General features: G+C 40.1%; 1 protein-coding gene across 3 annotated transcripts in view; it reads right to left on the bottom strand.

Annotated features, from left to right (window-relative positions):
- Positions 1-9,617: 9,617 nt before the first annotated feature.
- Positions 9,618-21,541, bottom strand: part of fkbp6 (FKBP prolyl isomerase 6) — a 29,945-nt gene continuing 18,021 nt past the window's right edge. The window contains exons 3-8 of one of the 3 annotated variants that reach the window (XM_055200910.2): positions 21,242-21,331; positions 20,713-20,915; positions 13,564-13,683; positions 12,096-12,158; positions 10,247-10,356; positions 9,618-10,170 (exon numbers count right to left, since the gene is read on the bottom strand). In XM_055200910.2, coding sequence (XP_055056885.1) covers positions 10,080-10,170; positions 10,247-10,356; positions 12,096-12,158; positions 13,564-13,683; positions 20,713-20,915; positions 21,242-21,331 — 677 coding nt within the window. In that variant the 3' untranslated portion in view covers positions 9,618-10,079. Of the gene's footprint in view, positions 10,171-10,246; positions 10,357-11,960; positions 12,159-13,563; positions 13,684-20,712; positions 20,916-21,241; positions 21,332-21,541 lie in introns of all 3 variants that reach the window. The other 2 variants (XM_055200909.2, XM_055200911.2) reach the window with 2 other exon arrangements.

Below are 21,541 nucleotides of genomic sequence, written 5' to 3'. Positions count from 1 at the left end.
AGGGATATAAAACTAGATTTTTTAAAATATAAAATAATGATGACATTATGTCTAGACAATGTATTTTCATTAGGTTTGTAAGAAATATAATACACAGCAGACAAATTTGTAGAAGACAAAAATTCAAAGCCTGTATTACCTGCCTGAACAAGCCTGAGATGGCAGCGATACCTTGTCACTATCTGAAAACTGGATCATAAACATAAAGTCTCCACTGTGCCATGATACAGTACCTCAACGTCACCTCTGAGGTAAACAGTAAGTTTAAGTCTGCTTTATTGTCAGTTCTTCCACATGTACATACATACATAGAATTGAAATTTGCGTTTCTCTCATACACTGAAAAAATGATTAATTGAATTTAATCTTTTTTTTAAGGTAAGTGGTTGCAATCAATTTATTTAAGCTACATTTAAACAAAAAAGATTAGTAAAGTAAAATAAAATATAAAACTTTTGTTTAAATGTAGCTTAAATAAATTGATTGCAACCACTTACCTTAAAAAAATTGATTAAATTCAATTAATCTTTTTTTTTTCAGTGTAACCTTTGTGCATACAGATAACATTAACAGTAGAACATTAAATACAGATAATAAAATATAAAGTACATCTATCCTAATATATAAATAGGTCATGTAACAAAGAAAGATAATTGAAGCAGCACAATGCACATGATAGATTCCAAACAATAAAGTAGACAGTGCAGATATAATGATATAATGATTGTAGTGCAAAAGAGCTTATTCAGGCTGATTAAAGGGTCAACAATCGCAAAAAGCAGTTCTTTATTTAAACTGACAAAAATGGTGGTTGAATGATGTCAGTTAACTGCTGAATGAGGAAGAGAGAAGACCAATGCTGTACAAAGTGTCTGGTGCATGTCTCAGAGTAAAAAAAGAGAGAGGGCAGCTTCCTGACAGTCTTATGAATGAAGCTGTCCTTCAGTCTGCTGGTTCTGGCCTGGAGACACCCCGAGGTCTCCTCCCTAATGGCAGCTGGCTGAAGAAGCTGTATGTCGGGTGTGTGGGATCACCTGCGATGCAGAGGGCTTTACTGGTGAGACGGGTTCCATAGATGTCCTGGGAGGGGAGAGAGACACCAAAGATCTAGTCAGCTGCTCTCACTATGCGTTTAAGGGTTTTCTGGCAGGACGCGTTGCAGGCGATATACCACACAGTGATGCAGCTCATCAAAATGCTCTCAGTAGTGCCTCTGCAGAAGGTGCACATGATGGGGGCCAGTGCTCTGGCTCTTCTCAGTTTGCGGAGGAAGTAGAGAGCTGCTGTGCTTTCTTGGCCAGTGCTGCAGTGTTTACAGTCCAGGAAAGATCCTCTGTGATGTGCACACCCAGGAACTTGGTGCTGCTCACTCTCTCCACAGATGCCCCCTTGATGTTCAGAGGAGCATGCTGAGTGCATTTGCACTCTCCTGAAGTCAACAACAATCTCCTTTGTCTTCTCCACGTTCAGAGAGAGAGATTGTTGTCACTGCACAACCCGGCCCTGTAGTTTGGCTCATTTCGGTTGCTAATGAGACCCACAATAGTTGTGCCATCCGCAAACTTAATAAAGAGGTTGGAGTTGTGTGACGGTATGCAGTCGTGGGTCAGCAGAATGAAGAAGAGGGGGCTCAGGCTTGTAGTCCCTGATGGTCTGTATCCCCTGTCACAGGCTTCAAGTGTCTCTGCTGTTGCTGAATCAATGTACTATCCTCATCCGGAGTACTGTCTTTAACCTCTCTGATGCTGCGGGATGGGTAGGCCCTGGCTGTTCTCAGGTCCACCTCATCTCCAGCTCTGAAAGCAGCATTCCACATCTTTAGGGGTCTGTAGACCTCCCCTGTCATCCACAGCTTCTGGTTGGCCCAGACAGTGATGGTCTTTGTGACTGTTGCATCATTAATACACTTGTTGATGTAGGCAGTGACAGTCTCTGAGTACTCTCTGAGTGTTATTGTATGTGGCAGCCTAGTCAGTGGTGACAGAGCCTCAGACAACCCTCCCAAACTTATTTCTGTTTGTGAACTGGTTTGGCAACTTTAAAATGACAGTGATGTAGTCTGAGGCACGGAGTTGGGGAGGGCTTTGTAAGTTCCTCTGGGTGATATAAACAAGGTCTAAAACGTTTTATCTCTTTTTGGAAAGTTAATGTGTTGGTGTATTATTGGGAACACACTCTTTCTGCGTGGTTGAAATCTCCAGGTTAATGCTCACTGATACGCTGCTACAGTTAATTCAGTGCCTCACTCCTGTTGTGGTTGTTGGAGCTGACAGGAACGTAAACATAAACGACCAGTATGGCTGAATATTCCCTCGGAAGATAGAACGTCCGGCAACTAATAATCATAAACTCCACCGGGGCGAGCAGTGTTTGCAGACCACAACAGCATCGTGGCACCACGCATCATTGATGTAAACAGAAAGCCCGTTACCGCATGATTTACCTTCCGTGACGAGAGCTATGTTCACTCAATAACATGTCATCTGATCGAGGTGGATACTGTAGTCTGGAACACTGTCGTTGTGCCATGTTTCAGTGAACACAAAAACACAACAGTCTTTTTCAGTCCTTTGTGTTAAACGTAGTAAGAGGGTTAGCCATAAGCCTTGCCCAGATACCTCCACATTTACCCCTCTTAAGCTTCCTCTCATGCCGCTTGTGGTGCCTCCACTGTGGTGAGATACAGCAGTGGGGGTCGGAGATGGTGATGTCCTCCAGAGCAGAGTGAGATCCTGACTGTATGTGCGCTTAAATACAGGTAGACGTGAAGGAGGTGTACAAAACAACATGATTTCACAAAGTTCCGTGGTATAGTCACCGCATTTTTCCGTGGCATTCTCACAGATCTCCGCATTTTTCCGTGACTATGCCACGGAACTTTATGAGATCAGGTTGGTACAAAAAGAAGTACACAATGAAGACGTATGTTTTTTTCTTCTGCAATCACAAGAAAAAAACCCACAAAAACACTGTTTTACGAGTTTGCCTCACTGACAATTAAGTGGGACTGCCCCGCGTTCAGAACGCTCGTCCCTTGACGGAGGAAGGAGCCCCAGGCTTGAAGCGTGTCCTGACCTGGGTTATCCCCGGTGCTGATCTAAATGTAAATGGTAAGTTAACGGGGTGGAGGTGGGTTGCGATAGTTCCGAAGAAATAAGTGGAACTGCTGATAGGCATGTTTGGTGTGCTGTCCCGGGGCAAGAGTTCCGAGCTCTGGAAATACCCGAGCTGTGAAGAGATAAGTTGGAAGGGACAGTATGAAGCGTAGCAGAAGTCTGGACCAAAAGGCTGTAGTTTGAAGAATCTAGGGGGCTCTGAGGGAGCGAGTGTAGCTGCTGCCAATATATAGAAAGAGGAGAAATGGTGCTCTGAAGGAGAGTGAGGTATCGCTAAAGTGATTGCAACATGTAAAAATAGCATAGTGTTTAGTGAGCTCTATACCATGGAGGGAGTGTTGCAAAGAGCAAGGTAGGGCTCCAGGGGAGCGAAGGAAGCAGTTTTGTGCCCTGTGATGGGGGTGTGCTCTAGAATATGAGGTAGTTGAAAAAGAAAAGCTCCTGTGGGAGCAGTACGAAGGAAGCACTGGGCTCCTGCGGGGTGGTCGCTGCAGCAATACAGGCTTCAAGGTTGGAAGAAGTCTGTTGCGGCAGAGCAAGAGGAAATGGCATGGGCCCCTGCGGGGGCGGTCGCTCTGGTGATACTGGCTTAAGTTGGAAAAGGGAAGGTTTTATTGGCAGAGCATGTGAAAGAAGCACGTGCCCCTGCGGGGGTGGTCGCTGTGGCGATACATGTCTTCAGAAAGTTGTCTGCTGCAGCAGAGAGAGAACGAAAAGCACGCCCCCCTGCGAGGGCAGAGTGTGAAAGAAAGACTCAGGCTTTTGCAAAAGTGGTCGCTGCGGCGACAGTGACTTTGTGATTGGGAAGGAGTCTGCTACGGCAGGGCTCGATGAGATTTGGTGGGGGTGTCTGCTTTGAAGAGTTGCTGATAATAGCAGCCTAGCTTCAAAAGACCAGCGGCCTAGGGGTTGTATCTGGGAATCTCAGAGTCCATTCTGGGTGGCTGCTTTAATGTGGAAGGAATGACTCAGGAAATCATTTGGGGGGAAGCCGGATAGTTGCAAAACTTGTTTTAGATGCTTCTGGAACCAAAAACTGGTTACTGGGTGGTTAAATTAATTCCCAAAAGTGGGTCAGATGGGAATTTAATCTGGGGGTGACGGTAAAAAGTGTAGGCCTTGAGAACTTGGTAGGGTTGGATGGGAGTTTGAATGTTAAAAATGTATATATGGTGTTCCTCCTTCATTTGACATCTAGGGTGCGGGAAGTGTGAGCCGAGGAGTAGCCTTTGCGGAGTGTAGCTAGATATTTTAACAGAATTTTCAGGGTTATGGGTACCCTGGGATCCAAACTCTTAGGTTGTGTTTTTTCAATGCCTTTTAAAAGCATGGTGGTCTGGGGAATGGTGATGGGAGATGAGAGTGATCCTAACATGAGGTCTTGAAAAAATTGGATTCCGCTAATGTACCGTTTAGTTGTGCTGATTCGAAGGTGTTTAACTGTGTGCAGATACGATATAACTGAGGTTATGGTGAGTAGAGAAAAGCTGGCTAAGGGGATCTATTATAATTGGTGGAAAACTCTGAAGCTTCTCCAAGCTGTCAGAAAGGTTTTAAAAAGTTCCCGGGGAGACCGTCTGAAGTACGGTATCTAGGGAGGCATTCAGAAGATCTTTGAGTGGATGATTTATTGGAATATTAGTGTTGAATAGGTAGGCACTGGCATTGGGTGGAGATCTGCTCCCGGTGTCAGCTGCCTGAATTTCTGGAAAGCAAATTGAGAGAGTGAGTCGGCTATTGTATTGTTACAGCCGGGGATGTGTGTGGCAAAGATCAAAAATTGATCATGCACTGAAATCCATATTAGACATCTTAGTAATTTATGTGAGGGAATGAGAGCGAGAGCATCCCTTGTTGATGCATTGTACACTGTCGCTGTGAATGACAATGCTGGTGGCAGTCCACTCTTTCCCCCACAAAAAAGTGGGAACTACTATGGGGTTTAGCTCAAATAACGCAGATGAATACAGGGGCTCTGGGAGATCAGAGAGTTGATGGGCCATGTCGACACGAACCAGCGGCCTTGGTAATAACTGCCAAAACCAAAGGATAGGGCGATGTTGGTGTATAACTGGATGTCTGTGGGATGTGAAAAACACGCTTTTGTAAAAGAAAAAAATGCCATTCCACTGCTTTTGGAATCCTATCCATAGGTTGAGCTCGTTAAAGGGATAGATCTGCCAAAAATGATATTAAACCCATGATTTACTCAATGTGAAGCCAACCGAGATGCATATGTCCATCATTTTTTTAGACAAACACATTTTCAGTTATTTTAGAAAATGTCTTATATCTTTCAGCAGCTAAACCGTAAAGTTACGGGGTCCACGTCCTTCAAGTTAAAAAAAATGTGCATATATCTTTCCCAAAGAAATTCAAATGGCTCCAATGTGATAAACAAAGGTCTTCTGACACTGAAATATTCATATTTAAAACTTTATAGTGCTACTGTGAAATCCCAGCAGTTGAAATCAGTCTGGAGAATTGACAGTGGTGAAAGCAGTGTAAAAAGGTCTACGTCCACACCTGCGAGGATCTGCTGCCTGATGGTATTGATGACAGGGGAAGGTTCCATGACCGATGCATTGGGTGCGAAGGGCATCACGCGGTAGCCAGCGTGAAAGGTTGACAGACCTGTGGGAATGAATTAAGTGCAAAATAAGCCACTGGTGCCGCCGAGACCTCCGTGTTTTTCCTACAGTCTATTGGGAATACGATGTTCTCCGTGCTTGCGGGGATAAGGAGTCTGAGCTTGCTGACGTGGCTGTTTGCGGATGATGAGTAGCCATACGGCTTGAGCGGAAGAAGGCTGAACAGTTCCGCCTTTGTTTGCCACAAATTGAATGTCCGCATTCTCAATGGCTTGTTTGAGGCCTTGGACGGTCCAAGTTTTAATGTTGGGGAGGCCTCGGGCTTGAGTGAAGCATCCCGACTGTTGTTTGGAGACCTGGGAGGATCCTGCTCGGTACGGTGCATTTTCTTGGGGGAGTTTTTTTGTCTGGACATCTTGTTATAGTTCCAGAGAATGAGAGTAAGAAGTCTTGTTTATTTATAGAGCTGGTGTTGAGTTGTTATGGTGATTAGCAGCCGTGTTCATTGACTGATCGGCTCCTCCCAAACCTTGTTTATAAAACATAATTCTGACAAGAGAGAGAGAACCTGCTGCGTGTGGACGCTAGTGTTGGGCGATATGCCCTATTTTGAGATCGTCCTATCGTCAGCCTGTGAGATCGGCGATAAACAATAGTATTGGGGGGGGGGGGGGGTTGACGGGGCATTAGTTTACTCATTTTTTATTTGTTAATTTTTTAACAAGTCACTTGATGGGTGGACAAAAAAGAACAAGAGCTACACCGACATGACCGCAACCTTCTTAAAACTGATGCCATTAATGCGAGCGCGTCATTAAAACCCTAACCATGATTACTTAATAACTGTAAAAACATGCATCTGCGCACGCACACACACACGTGTGCGCACATACAAACAATTCAATGCATTTTTCTTAGTGCTGTTGCAGAAGGCTACACGTGTCAAGCAGTGGTGCTCTCAGATGAGACTTTTTAAACACATCAGTCCAGCGGAACGCGATCACAATCATATATTAAACACGAGGGATGTATTGCTACAACTCCTTGAATCCTTGAAATGCATATCATAAACAGGATTAATACCTAGTGATCTGACTTCGGACAGAGCGCAGCTCTCTGCACGTACGCGAAAGTGAGAGTGGCGCCATGCAGCGGGTCATATTTTAAACAAAAAGTAAAGTTTGCCTCAGCTCGCATGAAATGCATTAAACTGAACAAAGACATAAGGATTACTACTTTAGTTTATGTTTAGACTTCGGACAGACGCGAGAGCGCGTGCACGTGAGACAGAGAGAAGCGCAGCTGGTCATGACGCGGGTGCTAGAAGCAGTCCAAGATGCACGCATTAAGTGCAGGTACGTGCAAGAAGGAATTCTCTCTTTACAAGCCCTCCGCGTAAAGTGAAGCCCACAAACCCTCATGTGAGGAAAAGCATGCATTGTGGATGTTAATGTAAAACTATGATGATAATAATAATATTAGTAACCATTTGCCAACTATCGTCATGACAATCGCCATGAAAGCCTGCCATTGGCGATATGTCTGAAGATCGTCGATACACGATACTATTGTCTATCGGCACAACCCTAGTGGACGCGTCACCATCTTTTCTAAGACAAATCAGATACACAAAGATACCAGATCTATTGCTCAATTTTCCTTTTTAACATTCATGTTTTTAACTATTATAAATAAATATAACTATTTATTTAACTGTTATAAAATTATTATTTACTTTTCTTCAAATTATTATATATAGTTTACTCAGGACCTTACACAGCATAACGTTTTTTTTTAAATAAGGGAGTTCTTTGCAAGAACCACTGAAGTACTTTTAATTTTGTACTGAGTATATTAAGAAAATAAATGTGGACGATTTTTACGAAAGTGCACTTAGCAAAACAGAATTTAATAAATAAATTCCCTCTTTTCTCATTTTAAGTGATTCCAGGTCAAACACAAAGCATGTATTCATTAGAATCCAGCAGGTAAAAGTCTACAGCAGCATCAAAACAAAGCCAAAAGCCATTTCTAACACGGATTGTCGTGGACACTAAGGACCAATAATGAAGTCAATGTGGAACAGAAAACACAGAATGAAGGAAACAGTCCTGAGGCACAGCCTCATTGTGTACAGGTTATAGTAAACCAGTTTGTTTGCTGTACAACGTTTCCACTTGGAGGCTAATGGTCTCCATTGGCCTGTAAAATCTATGCAGGATAGATGCAGTTTTTGCCAGACCTAACTCAAATTTGATACAAGGACTACTAGAGATAATTACAGAGGCATGAAAAACCTATGGTTGTTTTTGGATATTGTAATATATATTTCAATACATGCATCTCTAGTTTATGTACATGTTTTTTAGACTGCTGATTTATTTACAGCTTATCAAAATGTATATGAATTCACATTTGAATCCATTTCAGGGATGTAATTCAATAAAAACTAAAGACAATAAACATCACCATCATACTCGCTCTGACCTGGTGCAAGAAATGGGTGCAACCATTCTGTAGCAACCATGGTGCATCGAACCAAATCCCCAACCCTGAGCCAGGACAAACAGTGTCCCAGAAGGCCTTAAACAGTACAACAGCAAAGTCTAGTTGTAAATGGAGCATAGAATGCCCTGATACATTTGAGCCGAGCTAAAACATTATCAACAAGATTTTTATTGTTTAAAAACTATGTTTGATATTAAACACATTGAACACAATCATAATGAACATATTTTATAGCAGCAGGTTCTCTCTCTCCATGCATGTCTAAAACATGCATGGACACGAAAATGACGAGGTCTTTGTGTCTACGGCTATCAGCTTCTTTCTTTTGGAGATATGAATCTGCTACGAGCTTGCACGCAGAAGTTTGTATACACACCAGTCTGCTTTGGGATCTCTGAATCTATCTTGTTGACCATGATTTTGCCAAGTAGGACATGTTCTTGAATCAACATAATTTGTTGTTTGTCTTAAAACAGCATTCCTGTCAAACACACATACCCTTAATCCCACCCCTAACCTTCGTCAAAATCAGTTTAAAAATGGAAGGTTGTTTCAAATATGTTTCAAACAACTATCCCTAAATCTAACCACGACCCTTAAATCCTAATGATTTTGTAATGTTGTTTCAGGAAAAACAATTACTTTGAATTACTTCAAAGACATATCCTATTTGGCAAAATCACAAGTGTCATCCAGACATATAGCTCATTCACTCCCACACAATCCAAAAATCATGCGTAACTTCTGATACCCAACATTGTGCTCTTGGCAGCAAAATGAGAAAAATACACACACACATTACGCGCTGGGATAGCTGCACCCTGCTCCGAGTGTGTTCACAACTTGCAGTGCGCGTGTGTTCACGACTCACTGGGATGTGTTAAATGCAGAGGTCACATTTCGAGTATGCGTTGCATACTTGACAAGGTTGTCACTTTAATTAAGAGCATTATAGACGGTTTCATCAGACGCACATGATACACGTCTTGATCCGAACTTTACTTCCGTTTCGTTTTTTTAATGTTCTGACTAGTTGCTAAACTGATCTCTTGAACAAATGCCTCATCGAAAATAACACTTTTTGGTTTCCTAGGTAATCAATGTGTTGTTTTTTTTTGCTTGTTATATAAATAAACTACATTTAAAGAACTTTGTTGTTATTTATTCTTAGCGGAGTTTACCGGAAGTTACGCGCAGACCGCGTCAGCCGCTTGTTTATGTTGTTACTGCTGAAACCGTCTATACATTAAAGATAAATTTAGGTAACAAATAAATACCCACCAGTACCTAAATGGTACATATTAGGACCTTTTAAAAGTGTTTTACCCTCCCAGCGACAGCTCCTGTGGAACTGACAGAATATATAAAAAATGAAAGATGTTTCATATGAACAATGATCACATTTTTACTTAAGTAAACAGAATTTATTTGTATTTTCAAAGTTGCTATTAATTGCTAAACAAATCTAACGCTGGTCAGGTGAAACATCTTCATTTTACACAATAACTTGGCATTTTTAACTTAACATACAAAGTGGATTGTCAGTGCTGATAGTGGAATTATTGAAAACTTTAAACATAAAAAAATACCACATACACTGTGTGATATACAAAATATTGACAAAAAATATGTCAAAAGAAATATGATTCTAATGATCCAAAGAGAACACTAAACAACTAAGCATGGATGTTGTAAAATAGAATTAATATATAATTTGTGATAAGAAAAGTCAAAGGAACATGCAAAACATAGTAATGCACTGCAATGCAAATGACTATTTCTTGTGCTTATACTGCCTACTTGTGGTCAATCTGGGGGATTTGGAAAATGGTGAAGGTGGGCACTTGAAGTTATGCACACACCCTTACTTCTTTTCACACTCACTTTTTGGCTTAAAGCCTGAGAACATCTTGGAACACATCTCCTTCTCTTTATCCAAATACTCCTTATAGCAGCTGTAAAGTATCAGTAGATCTGTTACGCATACCTCTATTTACATGTGTAAATTACATTGAGAAAGGACAAACTTACAGAGCAAGTTTCTTCAGCAAAGTATTGATGTCAGGGTCAAAGGGCTTTTTCGACTGAGCAAGTGTGAGGTAATCTTGCGCCTTCTCATAATCGTTCAATTCCAAACAGGCCTGATTTAAAAAATAAGGGTAACACTTTACAATAAGATTGTATTTATTAACATTAGTTAATGCTTTAACTAAAATAAACTAAAAATGAACAATATTTCTACAGCATATATAGTTCGTGATAATTTCAGCATTTACTAATAACTGTTTTTTTATCAAAGGGTTAAAACAAAAACAAACATACATGAAAAGTTATACTGGAATTTACTAATATTAACAAAGATAAATAAATGCTGAAAAACTATAAGGAAAACTGGTCTTTAAAGCAACACCAAAGAGTTTTTGCTCTTTGCTACCCCTACAGGTTAGAAGCGTAATTGTCCATTACCCACTGTCATAAATACTGAGGCATAGCTGGCTCTGATTGGATTGTAGGTCTGCCGTAAAGCAAGTTTTTGTAGTTTTCACTCAAACTACAGGACCGCTACCCGACGGTTGGAAACTTCTTTAGTGCGGTTTTGGCCGATAGAGGGCTGCAAAGCGAATGTGAAAGTGCTGTTCACCCTGTTTCGAGTGGATGAACGACTGAAACTGTTTTGGAAGCGTTATTTTAAGGTTAAAATAACTCTTTGATGTTGCTTTAACAAGCAACATACAGTATTTTTACACAAACATTAGGTACGTTTACATGCAACCAAATAATCTGTTTGTAATCGCATTGATGGCTCAATCGTATTGAAAAGCCTTCATGTAAACACCTTAATCAATACGATTGAGGATGATCGGATGCAAATTTGGATCATATTGAAGTGGATGGTGTACTCCGATCTGTGATCCGATCCGCAGGAGAAAAGTACGCATGTAAACGCGTGAATCGTAGTATTTTCGAATGCAAAAATACCTTGTGCACATGCGCAGAACATTTGTGCTCAAGTTCACGTCTTATATTTAACTCTTATATCACATGATTCTCGTCACAGAAACACGCAATAGCAAGGCAGTGGCATCACACATTATTAAGGTAAGGTTACTGGGGTCACGCGATGTACATTCTGCCGCGTTTATGTGTTCTTTTAAAACATTAGGCTACTTAAAGCAATCAAATAGGGTTGTGACTTTTGAAAAGTGTGTTTTCATCCCCTATATCGGACAACTTCTTAAGAAAAACTTTCTCCAACTCCGTTTTGACTTTAATCCAGAGATAAAGCCTGAATTTGACAAGAGATGCTGTCCGCAGCGAGGCGTTGCCAAGTCCTCTGCTTTCTTTCAAGTTTAGATTTGAGCTACTGTTTAAACTGTTTCCACCAGTTGTTTTTATCTGCGGGTTAAAGATGAAAGTATTTTGTTCATTAGTTATTGGTATTTGGGCTGTGAATAGTCATTGGGATGCTTTTGGGCTAGTTTTGAATGTCCATTTGGAATAGTTCTGATACGCAAATCTGGCAACCCTGACTGTGCGCTTGTGCAGACGTTCGGTTCGGATTCTATAGAATGTACATGTAAAGGAACATTTTAATCAGATTACAATCTTCAGGGTGCATGTAAACTGTATTGTCGTAAACTTCAATCGGATTAAATTCAATCGGATTAACAAAATTTTGTGCATGTAAACATAGCCATTGTGTTCTAATATCCAAAAAATAAAAAGGCAAACAAAGACCTCTAACCTGGCCACAGCGGAACAGTGCTTTGGTGTTCTCAGGGTTTATGACAAGGGCTTTCTGGCCATAGCCAAGTGCCTTATGGGGCTTCTCAAGTTTGAGGTACGTGGCTGAGAGGTTGAGTAGGAAAGTTAGTTTTGCTTCCTCAAGATGTTTTTTCTCTTCATCGTTCACTGCCTCACGATACTGCAAAAGTGACACGGCCTGTTGAATGGACCAAAAGAATTTTACCAGAAAACATCTTGGGAAAGTATCTTAGATAAAAATTCTAAATGTCCCTGTTCCATTGCTTTGTTTATAGTTATTTTTACCACAGAGTGTTGTTAGCCCAAGCCCACTGCTGATTTTAAATGTTTATAAAACAGACTTAATCATTTCAAGTGATCGTTTATGTAGAAATTTAAAGGAACAGCTTAACCTAAAATATTTTACTCTCGTGTCATATCAGGAGTTTTTTTTCTTTCATTGAATTCAAAAAGAGACCATTAAAATATAAAGCGTTCAATTTTAATTTAATTTTACTTTCAAGTTTAATAAAACAAAAGCTGTGTCTGAAACCGCTCCCTATCCACTATATAGTGCACTATATTGGGTGTCGGCCATTTTGTAGTGGTGTCCGAAACCTGAGTGCATAACTTCATTCCCTACATTCATTCACTACTTTTTATCCACAATGCACTCTGATTTTGAGGGAACATTCGATGTACACTCGTTCACTCATATTTCCCATGATGCACCGGGAAACGAACACGCAAGTTAAATCAGCTGAAGGATACTGACAGTAAACACCAAACATTTAGGTTTATATACTTTTGTTACTTCTTGTTGTCACTTATTTTCTACTTTTTGAAAATAAACAAATGAAAAATAATTGCATTATCTTTTATTTAAAATCGAATACACATTTTTATTAAACAATAAATAAACAGCAGTAAATAAATATTTTAAGTAGTTGTTTTGCTCTCTTTATCAACTAATAGAATAAACATGACAAATGTGAAAAACAGTAAGAAAGTAAACTTTACCATTTCACAGCACAATCAAGCCACACAGGTGTTTATGATGAATCTCTGCGACAGCTCTCTGACGCATGGTATTTACATGAGTGTCCGAAATCGCATACTCATGTTCATTAGTATCTTCCCCATATAGTGGACTCAATTGTCATCCCCTATATAGGGAATAAAGAATAAGTGAACGAGGGAACGGTTTCAGATACAGCTAAAGTACAAAACAATTAGTTATTTTAGTCTTTATTTTAAGGCAAAATATAGTGCTCTGTGAGGAAAAGACACTGTTCACTGATATTATTAATTCCTGCATAACATGTGGCACAATAATTTGACCTTTAAGAGCCAAAACTGAAGTTCAATCAATAGAAGTAGAAACTGTGTAGATGTTAAGAAACACTAACAAGAGTTGAAAAAAGTAAAATAACAGAATGTACTTTTTTCTTATGAATTTATGCTAACTACATCAAAGTCTATAATCGGAGTAAATTTTAAGTTTAAAGAAAGCTGATGAGAGTTTCTTATTAGCACATGCTTGATTTAAAAATTCTGTATCAATAATAAAAAAATATGTCATTCATGAGTTAAAATAACAATACCTGCTGGTATCTCTCTTTAGCATCTTCGTAGCGCTTTTTATTGAAGCAGAGGTTTCCAAAGTTACGCTGGGTGTCCACCACGGTCAGCAGTGTGGACAGTGGGACAGCGTTCTGCTCCTCCTGAGAAACAATTCTTTAAATCACTTCTCAGACACTACAAACTACATACACACAGCCTTAGACCCATACAACATGGTTATATATTTCTTAGTGGTATCAAAATTAACACTATAATGCATGTTAGCTATGGTAGCTGACAGGTATCTGCAGATATGACGTCACGCTGAACAGATCGTGCATCGGAGCTCCGTCGAGTTCTTCATCTAAAAGCCTTTTTTACTATCTTATTCCTATTTATATAATATAACTTATTAATTTTTACCTAGGAATACTTTACCGTGAGGATTATTGAACAGTACTATCACGTGAAACTATTTATCACTAATAAACACCCAGTGTTAGCATATAGTCGCTAGCATCAACAAACGCTGCCGACTGAAGCTAGCATTTTCCGATCTAATGGCGGATTCATCTGATATATGCTTTTCTGACCTGTCCTCGCCTGAGCGGAAAGCTGCGGAGGAGTTGATCGGTTTGAGCAGATCCAACGCGAGCTACAGCGCCCACTTCACCATGTCTCCGGACGTCCACAAGCGACCGAGGCATGCAACAAACGAGCGCTCCACGCGATGCAGCTTCACGGACCGTAAACGAGTGAATGGAGACGCCATTGCCAAACATGAAAGCGATCGGGAAACTGTGGAGGAGCCGCTGCCCGGCCTTCGCAGATTCAGCATGCCCCACATCACCCTGGACCCAGACGTTCGCAGGCGACTGAGGCGTACCACAACCGAACACCCCACGCGATGCAGCTCCACGGAGCGCGTTTGGGTAAACAAAGACGCCATCGCCCAGCATGAAAGCGGTAAGACTCCGCTTGTTATTGTAACATGTACTACCTGCTACATGTATAGTTTAGCTTCTGCCGTTAGCATAGATGGGTTTACATGCACTAAGTGTATTGAAGTATTAAGATTAACTGAGAAGGTTGCTGAACTAGAATCGCGCATCCGAACGCTAGTTGAGGATAGCAAAACCGCTAATGTTACTGTTGTAAATACTGTATCGAGCGAAAAGACTAATGGCTCGGTTCCGACATCAGATGCTAATGTAAACATTACAAATACTGTATCGAGTGCGCATAGTGTTCCGACATCAGATGCTAATGTAAACATTACAAATACTGTATCGAGCGCGCATAGTGTTTATCATAATACACATGGCTCGGTTCCGACATCAGAGTCAAGTCGGCGGTCTAACTGGGTGACTGTCAGGCGGCATAGTCATATACGGCGTCCACCTAAGACCCATAACGTTACGGTACTTTTTAACAGATTCGATCCCCTAAGGAATACACTAGCTGAAACACCTGTTAAAAGTGCCCTGGTCATTGGAGATTCTATACTCAGGAACACTAACATTGTGGCACCAAACACCTTAGTCGACTGTATACCGGGAGCCAGAACGTCTGACATTAGATCCAAACTTAAAGTGCTGGCTAATGCTAAACGGAAGTTTTCTAAGATTGTTATTCACGCCGGAACAAATGACACCAGACTCCGACAGTCGGAAATCACCAAAGATACTATTAAAGAGATGTGTGAAATTGCAAAAACAATGTCAGACAATGTAATATGCTCTGGTCCCCTCCCCGCCTACCGGGGAGATGAAACACATAGTAGATTAGTGTCTCTTAATGGCTGGATGTCAAAGTGGTGCCCTCAGCATAATGTAGGGTTTATAGACAATTGGAAGCATTTCTGGGGTAGACCATTCCTCCTAACCCGAGATGGCCTTCATCCGACATCAGAAGGAAGTGCTATACTCACCAGAAATCTGATTAATAGTCTTAATTCTGATATAGTATGACTGTCCAGGGCCCAGGTCAGGAAACAGACGGATCAGCTTAACTGTCCGTCTGTTAGCTGGCATGATATGTCAAGATCACATATATCCCAGCACTTCGAGTCGATCTTACCAGAATATCAACACATTTCAACTGTATCTGTTCCCCGAACAAGCAAATACAGAGCACCGCTTGCCACATCACGTACAAATTTGATCAACATAAAATTAGAAAACAATACATTACAAGATGAACCTCGAATGTTAAAATTCGGCCTTCTTAACATTAGATCGCTTACCAATAAAGAACCTATTGTTAATGAAATAATTAATGACCAAAACTTAGATGCACTCTGTTTAACAGAAACCTGGCTTAAAGCAGATGACTACACTAGTTTAAACGAATCCACCCCACAAGATTATTATTATAAACACGAACCTCGATTAAAGGGGAGAGGGGGTGGTGTAGCTACAATATACAACAACATTTTTAAAGTTAACCAGAAATCTGAACTAAAATTTAACTCATTTGAACTAATGTTATTAAATATGGAAATAACTGATCGTAACAACAAACAGCTTTCTTTTGTCTTAGCTACAATCTATAGACCTCCGGGCCACCATGCAGATTTCCTTAAAGAAATAGCAAATTTCCTGTCTGAGCTTGTAGTCACTGTAGATAAAGCTCTTATCGTTGGTGATTTTAATATTCATGTGGATAACTCAAAAGATGCATTAGGACATGCATTTATGGATGTTCTAAATTCTCTCGGTATTAAACAAAACGTGTCAGGGCCCACGCATACTCGTAAGCACACATTAGACTTAATTCTGTCACTTGGACTCAATATTAATGACATCGAAATATCACCTCAGAGTGATGCAGTTTCTGACCATTACCTTGTGTCATACACTGTACTTCTAGATAGGATTACTCAACCCACAACATGCTACCGACTAGCCAGAGCTATAATTTCCACCACTAAAGATAGCTTTATCAGCAGTCTTCCAGACCTGTCCCAAATTAAACATGTAGCAGATAAATGTGACGATCTAGATACTGTAATAGAAAACCTGAACAATGTCTGTTCTAACACACTGGATGCCGTTGCTCCCATTCGAAAAAAGAAAATCAAAGAAAAACCGCCAGCTCCATGGTATGATCATCACACCGCAGCTCTTAAAAAGGCAGCTAGAAAAATGGAAAGAAATTATAGAAGCACAAACTTAGAGGTATGGCGTGTAGCATGGAAAGAGAGTGTTAAACACTACAGACAGGCTATAAAAACGGCCAGATCTACCTATCTCAGTACGCTTATTAAAGAAAATCATAATAACCCTCGTTTCCTCTTTAGCACAGTTGCAAAACTGACAAGAAACAAAGAACAAACAGAAACCAATAGTAAACTCCAACACAATAGTAACGATTTCATGAACTTCTTTTCTAACAAAATTACGGCTATTAGGGAAAACATCGTAACTACCCAAGCAGCCATCACTCTACCCATTAGTTCACTAAACACTAGATTACCATATGAACATCTTGATTCATTTAAACCTACTACAATAGATGAGCTCTCTAAACTAGTCACATCATCCAAATCATCGTCCTGTATATTAGACCCCGTTCCCACAAAACTACTTAAAGAAGTATTCCCTGTAGTGTCAACCCCGGTTCTAAATATCTTTAACTCATCGCTAAAAATAGGATACGTTCCAACAGCTTTCAAGCTAGCAGTTATTAAACCGCTGATTAAAAAAACACAGCTTGATCAGGGAGAGCTTAATAACTTTAGACCAATCTCAAATCTCCCTTTTCTTTCGAAAATATTAGAAAAAGTAGTGGCAAGCCAGTTACGCACATTCTTGACAAATAATAGTACGTATGAAAAGTTCCAATCAGGATTCAGGCCCCACCATAGCACAGAGACAGCGCTGCTTAGAGTTACAAATGACCTCCTGTTAACATCCGATCGTGGTGAAATCTCAATCCTTATATTACTAGACCTTAGCGCAGCCTTTGACACAATAGACCACACAATCTTACTCAATAGACTAGAAAACTATGTTGGTATCAGTGGTCAGGCGTTAGCCTGGTTTAGGTCGTATCTAACCAATCGCTATCACTTTGTTTATGTAAATGAGGAAGAGTCATATCACTCCCTGGTTAAATATGGTGTACCGCAGGGATCAGTTTTAGGTCCTATCCTGTTCTCATTATATATGTTACCTCTAGGAGACATTATCAGGAAACATAACATAAGTTTTCACTGCTATGCGGATGATACCCAGCTTTACATCTCCTCACATCCCAGCGAAACACACACGTTTTCTAAGCTAACAGACTGCATTAGCGATGTTAGTGACTGGATGGCACATAACTTTCTTAAGCTCAACTCCAATAAGACAGAGATGCTTATTATTGAACCGAATCGCTACAAACATAATATGTCAGATTACAAGTTGCACATAGATGGCTGCACTGTGGTACCATCTTCCTCGGTTAGGAACTTAGGTGTGATGTTCGACAGCAATTTATCCTTCGATAGTCATATCGGCAACGTCTGCCGCACAGCATTCTTCCATCTTAGAAATATCTCAAAAATACGCCATATACTGTCTACATCTGACGCAGAGAAGCTTATCCATGCTTTTATGACCTCTAGAATAGACTATTGTAACTCGCTACTTGGGGGATGCCATGCAAATCAGGTAAACAAGCTGCAGCTAGTTCAAAACGCTTCTGCAAGAGTGCTTACTCGATCTAAGAAGTATGACCACATAAGTCCAATTCTAGCATCTTTACACTGGCTACCAGTTAATTATCGCATACAATTTAAAATATCACTTACCACCTACAAAGCCTTAAATGGCCTAGCACCCTCATATCTTAGAGAATTACTATCAGAATACAATCCATCACGTGCACTGCGTTCGCAAAACTCTGGTCTCTTAGTTATCCCTAAAATATCAAAAGTGTCTAAAGGTGGAAGATCCTTTTCCTACTAAGCCCCTAAGCTCTGGAATGATTTACCAACCGTTGTCCGAGAATCAGACACACTAGATACCTTTAAATCTAGACTTAAAACTTTTCTCTTTAACAAGGCATTCACATAACTGTTTTAGTAATGGTACTCATCTCACAATAGATAGCTTGTACAACCTGATAAATAAATAACTAAATCCTAATTTTCGTCAACATTTCAAAGCATGGTAAATGCTATTAATAAACTTAAGAAAATGTTTAATCTCTCCTTACTTGTTTACATATGTGCAGCAAACCATGAGCCGAGGCATAAACTTTCAAAAACAAATGTCACGTATAAAATAGAAAAGGCTACATACAAGGAAAAGAAACGCTACTTTGTGCACATACAAACCACAATACAAGGCCAAAACTTCAACACTTGACCAATAAAACCCCGAATCGGGCCATTAATTGCCAAGCGCAGAGGAGTGATTGAAAATTATGTATGGCATTATGTTATCACTTGCTCGGCCCTCCACCTGAGGTTTCTGAGTCGAGTAGGGGAGTACTGTGAAGCCCAGACAGGCATCAGGGAGATGGCTGGCGCAGTCACGTCCCCGTCTCCCCTTTACTCCCTTGCTCGTCCGGATTTCAATAAAGCTCGGTGGGTATAGATTTGTGGTGTTAAGCCCACTAGTCGGGGGCGGGACTTCAGTCCTTAAAAGGGTGTCACTGAATCCATTTCCTAAAACATTCGCCGTCCCGTGCATTTTTCTCGTTCTCCCTAAACCAAACTGTGCAGAGTCTGTCACTGGGATGACGTTGTATCTTCAATACGTATATGTGCATGTGTGTGTATGTGTGTATATGTATATATATGTATAATATATATATATATATGTGTGTATATATATATATGTGTATATATATATATATGTATATATATATATATGTATATATATATATATATATATATATATATATATATATATATATATATATATATATATATATATATATGTATATATATGTATGTATGTTTGTGTATATGTACATGTGTATACATATGAATGGCCCCTACGCTAATTGGGTTTTGTTTTTCTTTCTTCATGTCTCGTCCTTGTCTCCGAGGACACTGAGACAAACAGACCCAGTTCCGGTAAATGTGAAAGTCGGCACACCTCTGACTCACCGGCAGACCGTCAACGTGATGTCCAGCTGATACATGACCAACGACCACCAGCAGAACCCACTTTACCTCCGCCTAATCTCCTTAATCGTTTCAATGTATATATAAATATATCTCCCAAGGGTTTTTCCCTCCTAAGACTTTTTTTTACTTCCCCGGCTGAGCCTGGGGTTTTTTTTCTCCTAGGGGGTTTTTCAACCCGGGGAGGCAGCCTTCTTGGGCTTAACTTAGCACCCTCTTCTTTACGTTACATTAGCAATACGCACGCTTATAATGTTGATTCATAGCCGCAGCAAATTTAGCTGCTTTTGCTATCGTGTATTATGTTTTGCTATCTGTCGTTTTTTCTATGCTTTCACTGCTTCTATTATTGTAAAGCTGCTTTGAAACAAATCACAAATTGTGAAAAGCGCTATATAAATAAAATTTAATTGAAAAAATTAAAGATGCTTAGTGCTGGTTAATTATCATTAAACATTAATTAAATTTGACATTGTAGCTTTTATTCTGTTTTTAGCCTACAGCACCACTATTATGCTGCGTTTACACCAACCGCGGTAGAGGCGTGAAGCGCGAGTGATTTCAATGTTAAGTCAATGTGAAGACGTGTTGACGCGCGTCTGGAGGTCCCGCGGCGCGGATGATAATCGGTCCACATTTATGTCCAAGAGACATAAATGTGTTTAGTTTTCCAACTAAAATCGGCAATGACTAACTAAATCCTGGTCTAAAGTCTAATGTAAATTTTTACAGAACAAACCTTTTCTGGCATATTTGTAAATTATTCTGTCTATACATTTACAGCAATTAAAAGCCTGCTACTGTAATTTTACTTCCATGACTGAAACAAAATGACTTTTAAAGGTTTTAATACAAAAAATCAATACAAATAAAAAACTAGAGGTCTTCATTCCTTCATTTAGTTTTTCAGTTTGCAAAATCTGCCATCTAAATATGGAATCGGCATGGCGCCAGTGCAACTTTTTTTAAAGGGGATGAGAGCTGAGGTTTATTGCACGTTATGCCCAAAACACACCCATAAATAAAGTAATTAGGAAAATGAAAAGGTTTAATACATAAATCTTACCGTAGTCAGATCCATAAATTCATCCACTTGTGCCGAGTCAAAGAAATCAAGGACTTGCACCTCATAGAGGACTGTGGCTAAAGGGGGTATATGCGGGGGGCAGCCAATGTCTCCATAAGCATATCTGGGCTTAAAGAGAAAACGAGAGAACTCGCCTTTCTTCATAGTAAGAAGGCCAAGTTCTAGTCCATACAAAGTAACATCTATGAAAAAGGGGAACAAGGTGATTTACATTTATTTATTTAAAAGACAACATTAGAGAACATTTAAAGGCGGAGTCCACGATGTTTGAAAAACGGTTTGGAAAAGAAGACGGGCCGACTACCAAAACACACTAATAGCCAATCAAATCAAATCAAATGCCGGGTTGCATATGTGTGGGGCGGGTCTATCAACAGAAGGTCCAGATTCTATTGGGGTAGGGGCGTGTTTGTTTAGGTGATTTCAAATATCAACATTGGCTTTCAAACATCATGGACTCCGCCTTTAACATTTAGTTAAATTTAAGTGAATTGAATTTTCACCCTACCTCTACCAAGCTTCATCATCCGTGGATGTTTCTGATTGCTTGTTGTCTCAAATGGTACATCAGAGTACTCAAGGAAACCGGAAAAATGAACTGTGGATGAAATAAGAAAGAAAACAATAATTGTGCAAAAGAAAACTATTTTAGGGCCTAAACCAAGTCCTGAAAAACAGCCCTATACCATTATCCCTCCTCTACTAAACTTTACAGTTGGCACAATAGAGTCAGGCAGGTAATGTTCCTCTGGCATAGACCAGACCAAGATTCACCCTGACGGCCAAAAAAAAGTGCCTATAGTGTTAA

Source organism: Misgurnus anguillicaudatus, chromosome 22, assembly GCF_027580225.2.
Source record: "Misgurnus anguillicaudatus chromosome 22, ASM2758022v2, whole genome shotgun sequence".
In the NCBI taxonomy this organism is placed as follows: domain Eukaryota; kingdom Metazoa; phylum Chordata; class Actinopteri; order Cypriniformes; family Cobitidae; genus Misgurnus; species Misgurnus anguillicaudatus.
The sequence above is the reverse complement of the archived record's forward strand: the minus strand, read 5'-3'. Positions and strand labels throughout refer to the sequence as shown.